The sequence below is a fragment of the Podarcis raffonei genome, chromosome 3, assembly GCF_027172205.1.
Source record: "Podarcis raffonei isolate rPodRaf1 chromosome 3, rPodRaf1.pri, whole genome shotgun sequence".
NCBI classification, from domain to species: Eukaryota; Metazoa; Chordata; class Lepidosauria; order Squamata; family Lacertidae; genus Podarcis; species Podarcis raffonei.
This window is the reverse complement of record NC_070604.1, coordinates 20391168-20407074: the sequence shown is the minus strand read 5'-3', so window position 1 is coordinate 20407074 and position 15907 is coordinate 20391168. Positions and strand designations below refer to the sequence as shown.

Below are 15907 nucleotides of genomic sequence, written 5' to 3'. Positions count from 1 at the left end.
CATGGGACTCTCAAGAGTCTCCTCCAGCGCCATAATTCAAAAGCATCAATTCTTCGGAGATCAGCCTTCTTTATGGTCCAGCGGGAGGAAAACACTAGTCTGTTTCAAATGCAGAAACGCACACATTATTTGGAAAGCTAAATTATTTGTTCTAAGCAAATGGCAAGATTTCGACTGCCTGGATTAATAAGTGTCCTAACTGTTCTCTGCTCTCCTGCAAATGTGTACACACACATATAAAGGTAAAGGTACCCCTGCCCGTACGGGCCAGTCGTGTCCGACTCTAGGGTTGTACGTCCATCTCACTTAAGAGGCTGGGGGCCAGCACTGTCCGGAGACACTTCCGGGTCACGTGGCCAGTGTGATGCCGCTGCTCTGGCGAGCCAGCACCAGCGCAGCACACGGAAACGCTGTTTACCTTCCCGCTAGAAAGCGGTACCTATTTATCTACTTGCATTTTAGGGGTGCTTTCGAACTGCTAGGTGGGCAGGAGCTGGGACCGCAGATGGGAGCTCACCCCGGCGCGGGGATTCGAACCGCCGACCATGCGATTGGCAAGCCCTAGGCGCTGAGGATTTACCCACAGTGCCACCCGCGTCCCTACACACACATATACCCCATCTCTTTTGAACATGCTGCAGTCCCAGATATGTGGTGCAACTAAGCAGCAACTTTCAAAAGGAAAGTAAGTAAGATGGTAGGTATACTTAAATAACTAACACATCAACAATAACGGCGCAGGCAGACACATTTATGTCTGAATCCAGAAACAGACCTGGAACTGTTATAATCCAAGCTCTAAATGGCAGAAGAAACCTTCAAGTTACGAGTTAGGGCCAGTTCATGCCTGTTGTCAAACAAGCATTTCTAGCAGCAATGTAAGTGTGCATTGAAATTCTTAAATCAGCAGTAGTTTCTGGTCCTCATGAACTTGCAAGGCAATGGATCATCTAGAACAGGGGTTCCCAACTGGTAGTCATCGTAACCCACCCAGGGGGTCCGTGGCACCATTCACGTAGCAAAGACTACCAAAAAGATCATTTTTTTAAAAAACTAGGGGGTCCATGGCTCGGCTTTTGAAAAACAGGGGGTTTGCAGCACTTAGCTAATTGGGAACCACTGGTCTAGAGGTCTGCATACCAGTCCCTCTCCTCAAAAACAATATTTCTCTCTTCAGCCCCAACTGATTTTGGACCTGAAACAGGACTTTCTTCACATCCTAGCCTCTGCATTGTTTTGTAGGGGCCATCTTTACCAGGAGTGAAGAATTGGATGAGGCAGGCAGACTGCATCCTTATTTTCCCCAGCCACCGTAGGCCAGGTTTGACCGGTGAGTGAGGCCCACCCCTCCTGACGTCACAGTGATGTCGTGTGATCTGTTTTCATACAGTGCTCTGCATGGTGCTTTGCAAGCTCCAAAGATTACTAGATTTAAATGAGTGAGGGAGCCTCTAAAATGCAGGCTGAGGCACATAATATTCAGGAGCGGAAGCAGCAAAAATTCTGATTTCTTTTCCAATGTTACTGTAAGGGTGAAGAGCTCTTTTAAAATTAATTATGCAACAACATTTCTTAAACACTGTTTTTTTATATATATGCAATATAAATGCCCAATATATGGCATATATTATATATATGCCCAATAAAAAAAAAGTGAATCAGCTGTCATTCACATCAATCCAAAGAAACCAATGAATTACTCAAGCTGCCAGAGTAAATAAAAAATGTCTGCTGTTTGCTCCAGGAGACACAGCACAAAATTGATGGCAGAGACAGAACTGGTGGTAGGTAGAAGAAACCAAATTCAGGTAACGGGCTTGGATCCTGAGATGTCCTGTGTCGGCAGAAAAGCACTTCCACTTGCGCAAGCCTGGTCCCTCTGAATTCGTTCAGCATAGGGCCCTGCTCCACCTCATTCCACACCATTCAAGTGGCAGTGGATATAATGGGCAGAGGGAGTCAGGAAAGCCCTTTTTCGTGAGAGCTTATTCGTCTCTGGATTCGCCACACTGACTCCTTTGCAAGATATCACCCTAAAACAGTTCTGGAAGACCTTTGGCAGGTTTAAAGAACTGAAGTAAAGCCAAGAGTCACCTCCAAAAAAATCATAGTTAACACTAAACTAATATTTGGAAATTAGTTTTAATATAATATAAAATAGATTTAGGAGCCCATTTGTACCCGTTACGGCAGTTCAGGAGATCTGTTGGCGCACGATAGAGAGTACCTATGCATGGCTTATTACTGAGGAGGATGCCATAAAAATAAGGATGAATTAAAGACAAACACTCAGCAGGAAGGAGCAGAATTAAATAAGCCCATTATTATGCATAGGTGTTGCCTTGAAAAGAGGAATGAAAAAGAAATGCAATACGATAAGCTGTTTAGTTTAGCCATTTTTCATTTAAAACAGGCAGTGGAGGATATAATTGACTTAATATTTCGTATTTCATCAAGTGGTTGGATTTTACCTTTAATGGCTCTTAGCTAGCTTCTGATGGAATTTTGTTTGTGTTAAATTTTTCATTTTATTTATTTCCGGATTTTTTTAAACATGCAATTAAATTTTATAGGCACATGTGAATAGAGAAGAGAAAATAGAGGTATGAAGACTTCTCTTTTCATAGCTCCTGGACAATTTTTGGTTTTATGTCAGTAAAACGTAAGTCTCTCCCCCCCTGCCCCAGTCTTTTTTTTAAAAAAGCTGTCCACTTTAGAGGCAAACTCGGAATAAATAAAAATATATATAATATAGCATTAATAAATTCAAAGAACCTTGGACAAATCTTGGAAGAAATAAGGAAGAGCGCAGCAAATCAAGAGGGATTGCTCGCTGCAAACAGAATGAGAGCATGAGGGGAACCATTTGCAGTGCTGATGGTCTTAGGGCCCTGGCAACTGATCAGCTTCTCAGGCTGTCAATTTGCTATTAGGAGAAAAACCACCCCTGCCTCCTGTTTCAGCAGATGGGATATGATGTGCATATATACACTCACACAGTATTACTACAGGCTTTCTGCCAAGGTAAGTCCACACTACATGAGAATGATCATCCTCTGGCTCTTGTGCTGCTAATACTGCAAAAGAGACCTTCCATTCCAGGCATGGTTCCAGGAGCAAAGTTTGTGAAGGCCAGGATCATGGTAGAAAATATGAGTTGAAAATGTGTCACAAACACCATGCTTCGTGCAATTTGCGAGGTTAATTTAAAATACGCTGCTTAAGAAAAATATATATTTTAGATTCATAAAGAGACTGCACATTCTTTTTGTATGTTTGTTTGAGGAAGGGGGTGGGCGTTTACATAGATCCCTTACAGAATCAATAAAGTCTAATGATTGTCTACCAGTTGTGTAACCTGCTTATCGGGGATTGTCCACCAATCCTTTTGAAACACTAGTAGTCTCTTCACAGTGCAGATTATTTACGGCTGTCGTGGACCAAAACTACTAATAGAGTAAGACTAATTGATTTTTATTCATTTCTCTTGACATGGCAAAGATATTTTGGACTGAATTATTTAAAATTATCCACAGGAATGTCCATATTTCATGTTTTCCAGTGAACTGTGAAAAGTTTCAATTCAGTATAATTTAACTATTTTGTTCCCATTTTTGCTGGTGTGCCAAGACGACACAACTTGGCTATTTTGCCTGTAATTGATTAGCATATAGTTATTAGAATATATAGCACTAGCTTTTACAACTGAACTGCCATTGCTCTGCATTGAAATAATTACGGTAGCACAATTAATCACATCTTATTTGCAACCTTGTAATTAAAAACAAAAATCAGCATGGTTTTATATTAATAACTGAAGAAAAGTAATCTTTTAACTGTTTTTACAAAAAAGAAATTGCAACCTTTCAGCAGTCCCACTTGGTCAGGAGGATGTCCAAGTATATAAACACTTGGACCTCGAAAAAAGATACTGACAAAAGACTCATGAGTAACTCTGCAATAGTAATAATATCTTCTCAGAAGTAAGTCCTATTGAATTCTGAGGCGCTTACTCCCAGGTAAGTAGGGTTGGGTTGCAGGCTAAACCTAGCAAACGTGGTAAATAGGGACGGTCCTTTTTAGTTCAGTAATTGGCTAAACAAAAAGCAGATGGAAGGAATAAACTTGTTTCAAAATGGAGGCAAGTAGGCAATGAACTGTACAAGGATCTGTATTGTGGATGTGGACCAGTGTTTTTATTTAACATCCATTAATGAGTTGGGGGTAAAGAGTGAACAGTGAGGTAGCCAATTTGCAGATGACACTTGATTGTTCAGGTGAATACTCAAGGAAAGAGCTCCAACATAATTTCTCCAAACTGAATAATTGGGCAACAAAACAGCAAACAAGATTCAGTGCAAGTAAGTATGTAACACTCATTAGGGGGAACGATTCCCAACTTAATATGTACGCTGACGGGATGTAAGAAAGCTGTGAAAAAGGGAAATTCCATACCTGGGATCATTATGAAAGGATTAGAAATAAAACTGCCAGCATGGAAGATTTATATATATCTATTGAGTTGCCAAATTGTGGAATGCTGGGCACACTTAAATTAAATATAACTGAGGTGGAAACAGTGCAGAAAAAGGAAAACCCAATGAGCAAATGTTAGAATTTCTTTCATAAGAGGAAAGCCTAAGTGCTTGGGGCTCTTTTTCTTAAAAGGCAACAAATAGATGATCATGAATAGAGTCTTAGTACATTAGGCATGATTTTGATGAAGTAGGTAGAGAAAATACTATTCTCCCTCTCTTTTAAACCTAGAAAGTGGTGGTCACCCTGTTAAACCAGTTTGCCATAGATTCAGAACTGCTGTTAAATTACAATAAATGTACAGAATTTGCTGCCACAAGATATGGCGACATAGCCCACTGGCTTAAATGGGTTTCAAAGAGGATTTAAGTCCATGAGGTGAAATGATACTTCAGTTCTAATGGCCACAGCTAAAAGGGAACTCCAGAAGGCCAGCCACATGGGGCCATTCTGCATTTACCATTTATAGTGGTGTAGTTGCTGTTTGATCCAGCATTTGCCTCCTTCTTTTGGTCACATATCGCTGTTATTAGCGAGTGAGTATGCTGCTTTCCTTTCCACACAAATTGTGGGTTGTGCCTGTACTGAGCAAATATCCATACCTGTAGTAGCCTTGTGTTCCTCCAGCCAGTAAATTCTCGCGTTATTTATTTAATCACTATTATTTACTTAATCAAATTACAAGTGTGCTTTTAAGAAAGGGGGAGCTTAATGTGATAAGGTGGGGATTTTTGATTTACTTTATTTTTCTTCCCTTTTAGAAGAGTAATATCTGTTTAACAAAACAAAACAAAAAATTCAGTGTGATCTTTTGAAGAAAGATGACCGCTCATCTCTCAGAAAAAAAGGGCAATGTTTTACCTGACTTCCTGCATCTGAATGACTTGGGATGCGAATCTGTAGGAGGGAAGGTAAATTCAAAGAAATTCACCGAAACAAGAGAGGTTCATAAAAGCAGATGATGTTTAGTTTTTGTAAATTTATTTTTTTAAAAACTAACTTCTAGAGATATAAAGTCGTTATCCTAATTATTATGATACCAAGATGTGTTTGTCTGTTTGAAAATATTTTGGTAATAGAAACAATAGATTTCCATAATTAATTTTGATAGCATTTTCAAATAAAAGTGCTGCATAAAATATTAAATCAAAAGCAGCTCCTTCCTGTAGGGCTACAGATACAATTGCACACTTTCAAGTGTAATGTTGATGTTCTTGTGCAAATGGTATCACAGGTGCACAAGTTTAAGTGTTATTGAGGCAATAATAATAGCAGTTGAACTAGGATTTGTGTAGTCTCTTTCTCACATACAAGACACCCATTGGATTTGCCTTTTGTGTTATGTGGCGTGAGCAAGCTGGTGCAACTGGATATCATCCTACAGCACCTTAAGCAATTTAAAACCATATCAAATATAGAACACGATAAGTATAATAGCAATAATAATAATAATAATGATGATGATGATGATGATGATAATAATTCATCTGTAGCATTTGATTCATTTCAAGATATCCAATGTATCCAGCAAGCCATTCTGGTAAAGATTAAAAAACAGAATTCACTACTCATTGAAACCCCCCCCCCCACTAAAACTCATTTTGAACAAATGCAGTTTTAGAGCTCACGTAAAAAACCAAGGTGAGGGCTGAAAGTATGTCTCAGGGAAAGGAATTCCATAACTTGGGGGGCCATCACTGAGAAGGCCCTGTCCCTCATACCAGCCTGCCTAATCTCAAAGAGATTTCCAATGTCGCATGTAAAATAAAATTAGTAGTTACATGTAAATTGCAGCTGTAATTCATGCTTCTTTTTTTTATTTTGTAAAGGTTTTATTTGCAACGGATGACTTTTTTGCTCCTGCAGAAAATCTCTTAAAGGTAGGTATGCAATATCTATATGGCTCTTCTTTGGATTGCAGATGTATTCTGGTGATAAAGGCCACTGCGATCCACTGATCAAGGGTGGTATATAAATTTAATAGATAAATAAAGGCCAATTAACATTCTAATGCTTAAGGTATTGTTGCACAATTGCCTTTTCCAAGCTGTGAAAAGTTTGGGGGGCCACACTCTACAGAGTTTCCTTTCCTTTGTATAAGAATAAGCATTTGGCCAATTGTGGTAGTGATAATATACAGCAGTTAGATATTTTCAGACTCTGGCCTTAATGACTGTACATGGAAGAGTGTCTCTTTAGGTGGTAATGGTGTGCAACTTCACTTATTTCAAATGGCCTTACATTACAAGGGCTCCCCTTATAAACTAGCTCTGCTTCATTTGGAGTCGTAGCCCACCGCATTTCTGAATTGAATTCCATCCTCAATGGCACCACTATATGGCAGCTGCTGTGCTAGGCCTTTTTCAGACTGACACCAATCTCAAGGGAATGGCCATAGGTGGCTAGCCAGCCCACTAGCCCTCCCCTTGCCCAGTTCACTTTTAATTTGGTTCATTTCACACAACGAACACAAAACCCCCGAATCAAGGCATTCTGAAGCACCTACTATAAACATATAGGTTTGTACTTCTGTCAGCTTTAAACCTTATTATAATGAAGGGCATAATGCAAGCACTACCTTGGTCTTTTTTATATATATGGTTGCTTAGAAACAACGGCCAGCATATCATGCAGACCTATTCACCGAGTTTGGAAAGTGGAGGGATGGATGGGAAACCAGGAGGAAGCGCATTCCAGGTAAAACTGCTGAACTGACATTTATTTATTTTTAGAAGACTTTTCTTTTCTGAAAAAAATTCTGAGATTATGGCGAAAGGTGGGTAAGGAATCTTGTAAATAAATAGGATGGAAAATTTCCTAAATCTACATATATTAACTTTGGTTGGGTGTTGCATTTTAAAGGTTCTTCCTTTGCGTCTTAGGTCATGACTGGTGCATCATTCAGCTGGGGGTGCCAGGTACGATTTATGGGTTTGAGGCAGACACATCTTACTTTGCTGGAAACTGCGCTCCTCAGATATCAATCCAAGCTGCTTGCTTGAAGCCAGGTAACTTAAGATCTCAAGAACTTTGTAGAGGTTCTGATTACGCTGTATCAGAACACGGAAAGGTGACAGGAAAGGGATCCTAGCGGCAGCAACATCAGGAGAACAGTCACATTGCCTGAAACCCAGTGGGAGATAAGCATCATTGAGAGAAACTTTTCTTCAAGGCCTAGGGCTAGAGCAGGCATTGGCAAACTTGGCCCTCCAGATGTTTTGGGACTACAACTCCCATCATCCCTAGCTGACAGGACCAGTGGTCAGGGATGATGGGAATTGTAGTCCCAAAACATCTGGAGGGCCAAGTTTGCCTGTACAGTGGTACCTCGGGTTAAGAACTTAATTTGTTCTGGAGGTCCGTTCTTAACCTGAAACAGTTCTTAACCTGAGGCACCACTTTAGCTAATGGGGCCTCCTGCTGCTGCTGCCACGCAATTTCTGTTCTCATCCTTAAGCAAAGTTCTTAACCCGAGGTACTATTTCTGGGTTAGTGGAGTCTGTAACCTGAAGCGTCTGTAACTTGAAGCGTCTGTAACCCGAGGTACCACTGTACCTGGGCTAGAGATTATGAAAAGTCATGGAGGGGGCAAGGGAAGCCAAACATGGACCCTCAGCAGGAGGGATTGGCTATTGGGAAAGTGTGAAGGAGACTTTTTCAGGTTTAGCTACCGGGCACAGGATTTCTAGGGACTAATACAGGCACCGGAGATCAAAAAGTCATAGTAATGTTTCACCATTCATGACTCTGCTTATTTTTTATATTATATGTGGATAGTTACCGGCACAGAGCTATGCTGACTATAAATGAACAGCAAGGGTATCCAGATGCCTCAGTTGGTAGAGCATGAGATTTTTAATCTGAGTCGTGGGTTCGACCCCCACGTCAGGCAAAAATATTTCTGCATGGTCCCTTCCCACCATACAATTCTATGATTCAATGTCTGAAATGGCACATATGTGATTAGGAGTGTGTACTGATTATGATGCAGTTATCCCTCATGCTGTTACGTTGTGCTAATTCCAACCTCATCGCCATCACAGGGACATCCTGACAGAAGCTTTCTTTACCCCAGCAGTATCAATGTAGTAAACGGCAATGGTCGTGTTGGCAATGATGGAAGCGGTTGCTGTCTCTCACATATCAGCAGCTTTTCATTTTTTCATGTTTCTGCGTGTGGTGTTCAAAGTCATGTTTAGTTTGCTCTTTAGTCTCCCCAAAGGACCCCCGCCCCCTTAGCCCTACAGTAGATACCCTGTTGCTAATATAATATTTTACGAGATAAAATAGTGAATCTAAACAATTAGCTTTTCAGAAGTGGATGTGGAAGAGGTTTTGATTATGCCCACATTATCTGCTTAAATTTCTGTTGGGCATATTGTCTTTGCAGAGGAGGTACCAGCGCTGCCAGCAAGAGGGAACAGAATAGGCACAGCCGCTTCGGATGAAGAGCTGAGGATTGTCAAGGAGGTAACTGGGATGCCTGTGTAGGAAAAGCACCAGATAACACTGAGTTATTGCACTAAAATTGCCGTGTTTTATCAAAATGTTAAGGCACATTATTTTAGACTACCTTCACCACCTATTAGTGTGGAGCGGTACCTATTTATCTACTTGCACTGGCGTGCTTTCGGACAGCTAGGTTGGCAGGAGCAGGGACCGAGCAACGGGAGCTCACCCTGTCACAGGAATTCGAACCGCCGACCTTCTGATCGGCAAGCCCTATGCTCAGTGGTTTAGACGACAGCGCCACCTGCGTCCCAATGAAATTGCCTCTTGGCATCTGCAAAATACGAAGGTGGGGAAAGGGGATAGGCTGCACGATGTAGGTGCCACATATAGGGAGTGACTAGCAGCAACCAATGGGGATAAAGGCCTATTATGCTTCTGAACTCTATACTATCTTCTGCTTCTCTGAACCATCTCCCACATATCCCCTCTTTCTCAATTTATTTACCCACAGCTGTCTCTGCAGCCCCAATCTCTAAAGCCTACTTTACAAATAATGATAAGGAATGAGTTGTTAAACCACAAGTTAACTATGAGTTATCCCAGACCACCCAACAAGCCATGGCTTGTTTCTCCAAAGAGAGCCAGTGTGGTGTAGTGGTTAAGAGTGGTAGACTCATAATCCAGTGAACTGGGTTCACATCTCTGCTACTCTACATGCAGCTGCTGAACCACTTGAGTGATTTGGTGGCAATGGTGAACGGAGGTGTCTGTGTTGGATACAGTGATGCTCAGTTAGGCCATCCTGGGAATATTTTAGGTAAGAATCACACCAGGCTTTGTTTATAGCCATTGATTTGGTTTCATGTAATGCAGCGTGATGTTTTCGTGAAATTAAGCTGTCAACTTTTTAGTGAACCGCTAAACAATCCCTCACAATTGTTGTTTATGGGAATAATCCATAAAATACTACGCCCATTAATGGCACTTATGCTCAGTAAACCCAAGTGAAATAAACAGGCATGGTGCAAGCAGTAGTGTTTGGTGAATTCCATTCTGTTTTAGCTGAGAGTCCAATGACATTGGTTAAGCATGATATTTTGCCCAGCTGAAAATAGTTTCTCCAGTTTATAGGTACAGTAGATGAATGGGCAGAGCAAGGCAGAGAATTTTGGATATAATTTTTCAGATATATTTTTTCACACTCCTCATTTCCTCTAGCATCAGGAAATTGCAGTGGGTAGTGGTTCACACATTCAGCTTCCTTCTGAGGAGAATGTAATTTGTGGTATTTCTTTCTTCCAAGACTTATTACAAAGCAGGGGAACAGAGAACCACTAGTCTTTAACACAGTACAGTGGTACCTCGGGTTACATATGCTTCAGGTTACATACGCTTCAGGTTACAGACTCCACTAACCCAGAAATAGTGCTTCAGGTTAAGAACGTTGCTTCAGGATGAGAACAGAAATCGTGCTGCGGTGGCGCGGCAGCAGCAGGAAGCCCCATTAGCTAAAGCGGTGCTTCAGGTTAAGAACAGTTTCAGGTTAAGAACGGACCTCCGGAACGAATTAAGTACTTAACCCGAGGTACCACTGTATTGGTTCCCCTAAACAGCCTGTTCTTGGATTCCTCTTGTTTCCCACGACTGCTTTTTGCCTGGCAGTTATAAATCTTCAGACTCCTTTGCTATTTATAGTAGAATTCCAAACACATGGTCATAGAAAATGAAGGAAAATATATATATATAAAGGAACAGAGTAAAAATCATGTCTAGATGAAGGATTTGTATTATCTGCAATATGGATGAAAATCAAATGTGATCTGCCACGAACACTAAATTCTGGGTTGCAATATTTAGTTATTGAATTAGTTTGATCAATTAATTGAAAATGGTTTTGTCAGCTACAAACATGCCTCTTATTAATTAGGGAACCCATAAGTACAGGAATGTGCTTAGTGAAAATTTGGACACCCTTGTATTTGAACAGCAGGTTGATATGCCATATCAGAAACTCATTTTGAAACTTCACTCGAATTAATGTTTAATATGCACAAGTCCAAATCCCTATTGGGTATGCAGAACTAATTGTGTGGTTCTTTGGAACCTGGCTAAAACATTTTTTCCCTTGGAAACTGTTGTTTTATTGTTAAAGAAATTTAATTAAAAAATCATCATTAAGTGACCAATTACAATATTTACAGTTAATTAGCTGAGGTTTATCTCATCAATAGATAGCCCTACTAAGTTCAGAAAAAAATCACTTTAGAACATATAAAATTAAGGAATAAGGTGATTCATAGTTAAGACTTTTGAGTTATTCTCTCTATATAGTGTCTCTATTCTTTTGTTTTGGTGACGGGTTAGGGCCAGGAAGAGCAAAGTCCATGAAAGATGGATGGGAAACAAGCAGAAATCTGCAAAGGCCACCCATTTTAAAGGTAAGAAACAAATTATTTATAACAACTCCTATCCAATTCCTAAACATAATTCATACACAGAAGAACACTGATCTTTAGAAGCTGCAATGAATGTAAGATTTTCAGTATTCTTCAGCTATTTCCTGTCATTAAAGTGTTTTATTGATCTGTATGATGCTTCCCATAACAACGAACACACACAACAGTATATTGAAACAATACGTTTCCAGACAAAATGCAGTTTTTTGAGCGAAGGAGATAACATTGAAACTGCTGCGTATTGGGATCCCCCACAAATGGATATTAATATACGAGTGGATCACAAGGGGGAATCAACCACTAAAAAAAAGTCTTCCTTTTAATTCCAGCTTGGTGACAAAGGAATCTTACTTGTACCAGGAAGTGAATGGGCCATCTTTCGATTGGGACATTCAGGTGTTATAACGCACATAGAAATAGACACCAGTCACTTTAAAGGTACAAATTTCTTGTTATGTTAGTCTTATGTCAAACCCTCTTTACCTAGATAACTCTGTGAAAAGTTTACTACTCTTCAATGTGTTTCCAAAGATTTTGGTCCAAATAGATAGATAGATATGGAAGATTTTGTTAAAATTCAGCAGATTTTGTTATATTAAATCGAGCATAATGAATGTTTTAAAAATTTGTCCCTCCTTTCAAGCTGTAACAATCAGGCAGATGTTTTAAGAAGCAGACTGTAGTGGGTAATATTCATATTTCACCTTTGAAAATGCCACAGGGTATTACTATATAATCTGTGCAGTATGATCCTAAGCATGTTTATTTGGGGGAGGGGGGACCCTCTTATCACTGAATTCAGTGGAGTTTTACCTCAGCAAGTGTGCAAAGGGTTCCAACCTTAAAATGCAACCATATATCTCTTTACTCAGAAGTAATACTTACTGAGTTGAATGGGACTTCTTCCTGGGTAAGTGTATATAAGATTGCAGCCCTAATTTATTTGGAAGGAACTATTAGTATATCACATTCAATTATTTTATTATATTTTACTATTAGGAAACTTTCCAGATACATTTAAACTTGAGGCCTGTATTTTGAGTACAGAAGAAGAAAATGAATATAATGCACAGAAGTGGACTTTGAAGCAAAGTCCAAAATGGAACACGCTGGTACCTGCAACAAAGGTCAGCTATGAATCTCTAGATCAACTGAATATGAATATATCTGTATTATGGGTGGGAAGCACTTTACAAAAAGCAATATGAGTTCCAGAAAAACAAAAGCCACAAACATACAACATCCACAAAGCATGTTCTCCTTCATGGAGAGCATGTGTTGCGGTGGGGTCTAACAGGACACCCCTTCTTGGTTCCTGGGCGGGACCATTTGGATGGCCATGACTGTGATTGGGCCAATTTGGGTTGTTGGGGGGATTTTGATGCTACCATTTAGAGGGTTGGCCCGAAGGTTATGTATTCTTGGCATGTAGCCTTTTTCAGTCTCTTTTGCTGCGTGCATCGGATCGCCCGCCCACCCTCCCTAATTTATGGTTGTTGCGTTTGACATTGCTATGCCTGTCATGGGGTCGTCTGCTTTTGGGGCAGGGGCCCAGTAGGAATTTTGTCCATTTGGCAGATTGGCTGGTGCTATTTGGTCTTTGCCTACTGCATAGCAAATCGTCACAACTCGTAAGGTTGCGGTTAGGAATTGGTTAATTTTTGGTTGGTGGAGATGTGGTTGGCAGTGCCTGCCCCTCCAATGCTGCTGCTGCAAGGGAATTCCGTTAAAGGAATCGAGGGGCTTGCTATGCTTTCATCCAAATCCCTAGTCTGGGGCTTGGGTCGCCCAAGCCCCCGGGAGCATGCGGGGAGAGGTGAGGGTCTGGTGCCCGGCTCCATTCTCTCCCCAATATTGTTTTCCCTTACTGGCTTTCGCTGGAATCCGGAAGTCAGTTCTGTCCCTGGACGGGGACAGATAGTTGGAACCAATGCCTAAGCAACCACTCACATTTATGTACAGTGGTACCTCGGGTTACATACGCTTCAGGTTACAGACGCTTCAGGTTACAGACTCCGCTAACCCAGAAATATTACCTCAGGTTAAGAACTCTGCTTCAGGATGAGAACAGAAATTGTGCTCCGGTGGCGTGGCAGCAGCGGCAGGCCCCATTAGCTAAAGTGGTGCTTCAGGTTAAGAACAGTTTCAGGTCAAGAACAGACCTCCAGAACGAATTAAGTACTTAACATGAGGTACCACTGTATTTTAATATAGTTGTGGCCAAAATTATGCCAAAAATCTTAAACAAAAATTCTGTATGAATTTAGATTTATTTAGGGGGTGGCTGGGGGACCTCGACACACAACTAGACAAAAAAATATAAGATTGGAATGAGAATCTTGTCTGCAACTACTATTACCAAATTTATTGTCTTCTTTCTCCCCCAGCTTAAACCTCATACGAGACATTTTTTTGATGGTACTGCCATAAAGATGCTGGATGTGTTTACTCATGTGAAACTTACTTTTGCTCCTGATGGAGGTGTAAGTAGGATGCGTCTCTGGGGATTTCCACGGGCCTTGCCAGACATGAGGAAGTAAAAACGTTCTCAGGAAAAAAGGCTCTGCAGAATTTCACTCATGGTTAATACAAGCCCGAATACAATTCATCTATCTGCATTCATTGAATTATACAGTTTTCCACATCATTGGTTCAAATGCAACAATTTGTTACGGTTGTACAATAACATCATTTCTCTAGCTAAATGAATAATTTACATATATATTTGCTAACAGGTTATCGGATTTGGGAAATGGTATTATTTCTTAAACAATGTTAAGAGGCAATGAATGCAGCTCTCGAACAGATAGAGCACATAAGGTAGAAAGGTTTTGTTTTTGTTTTTTAAAGCGCAGTTACATATCAAGCCGGTTATATTGTTTAGAGTGTTGGACTAGGATTTGTGAGACCCGGATTCGAATCTCCACACAGCCATGAAACCTACAGGTTGACCCTGGGCCAGTCAGATACTCTTAGTTTCTTGCCTTGCAGGGTTGTTGTGAAGATAAAACAGGGAAGTGTCAGAACTGCATTTGCCACCTTGAGCTCCTTAGGTGAAAGGAGGGATATTAATGTAATAATAAATAACCAGGACTGACCCAAGGCAGTTTGCTGCCTGATATGTGGCACTGCAAAAGGCATCGCCTGCCCTGTCAATAGTACCCAAAGCAGAAAATCGCACTTCTCCCCTCCCTGACAATAAGAATAAAATTTTAAAAACTTAAGAATTTAATGGCACCCAAAATCAGCTACCTGAGGTTTCCCCTTCATTCTGCCTTGTGTGAGGACCAGCCCTATTCATTAAAAATAAAATCAAATCCTATGTGTAATCTAATTTTCATCTTTGCTTACATTAGTCCGGAATATCCAAAATATGTCCTCATATATGATGCCATTTATCACAGCCTTATTCTATGCTAACTTGGAATAATAAATAATAATAAGAAATTATTCCTGCTTGATTTGATTGAAGAATTTGAGCAAGTGTGCTTAGGAGTGCAACGTTAAGTGATGCTGTTCATAAATAGCTGAGAGATTCTGAAACTATTAATTATCAAAACAGAGCAAAACTGTATTGAACATCTGTGCAAGAATATGCTTCAGTATGTCTGAAGATTGTGTACTAAGAATCAATCTTGCATTATTATTATTATTTGCTTAGATAGTTGTGCCTATCTTTTCCTTTTGCCATCTAAAATTGAATTATGTTATAATAAAAGAATACTTACCCTTCCTGGTTCGTACATTGCATACTTTATATTCTGTGCTTCCATCTTTTCCTATTGACCCAAATTTATTTAACTTTTGTTGGTACTTCTGGTTGTTTGTTTGTTTTGTTTTGGAGAGTGTGTGCTTTTCAGGTGTTGGGACACACCACCAAGCTAGCAGATCTCCTACTCAATCACATTTCTTTGTGGTTAACTTTGCCCCAGACATGGGTAGGCAAACTAAGGCCCGGGGGCCAGATCCGGCCCAATCACCTTCTAAATCCAGCCTGCAGACGGTCTGGGAATCAGCATGTTTTTACATGAGTAGAATGTGACCTTTTATTTAAAATGCATCTCTGGGTTATTTGTGGGGCCTGCCTGGTGTTTTTACATGGGTAGAATGTGTCCTTTTATTTAAAATGCATCTCTGGGTTATTTGTGGGGCATAGGAATTGATTCATCCCCCCCAAAAAATATAGTCCGGCCCCCCACAAGGTCTGAGGGACAGTGGACTGGCCCCTGCTGAAAAAGTTTGCTGACCCGAGCTAAAACAACGGTGGGGGTTAGAAAACGGATGTATAACACCCCTGCCCCATTTCTAGTAAGAATTAACGAAAAGATTTGATGAAAATAAATAGGCCTGCTTCTCCGAGTGCTCCATGAATGGGAGAACAATGCCCCTTTTTAGAGCCAAGTCACATGTAATAATAAAATTAATATATTTTTTAAAAAACATGGTTAGATAGGGTGGTATTG

General features: G+C 40.4%; 1 protein-coding gene across 1 annotated transcript; it reads left to right on the top strand.

The window, feature by feature from the left end:
* Positions 1-4499: 4499 nt before the first annotated feature.
* ALLC (allantoicase) lies at positions 4500-15751 on the top strand. Its single transcript, XM_053383621.1, has 10 exons — positions 4500-5447; positions 6366-6416; positions 7146-7233; positions 7419-7544; positions 8927-9006; positions 9709-9805; positions 11353-11426; positions 11774-11882; positions 12444-12571; positions 13832-15751. Exons 1-10 carry the CDS (start codon positions 5358-5360, stop codon positions 13982-13984), a joined length of 996 nt encoding a protein of 331 aa, XP_053239596.1. The 5' UTR covers positions 4500-5357; the 3' UTR covers positions 13985-15751.
* Positions 15752-15907: the final 156 nt, after the last annotated feature.

Coding starts and splice junctions, on each gene's coding strand:
- ALLC (XM_053383621.1), top strand. CDS start 5,358: ATGACCGCTCATCTCTCAGAAAAAAAGGGCAATGTTTTACCTGACTTC. Junction 7,234..7,418: donor CAGGAGGAAGCGCATTCCAG/GTAAAACTGCTG, acceptor TTTGCGTCTTAG/GTCATGACTGGTGCATCATT. Junction 11,427..11,773: donor AAAGGCCACCCATTTTAAAG/GTAAGAAACAAA, acceptor TTTTAATTCCAG/CTTGGTGACAAAGGAATCTT.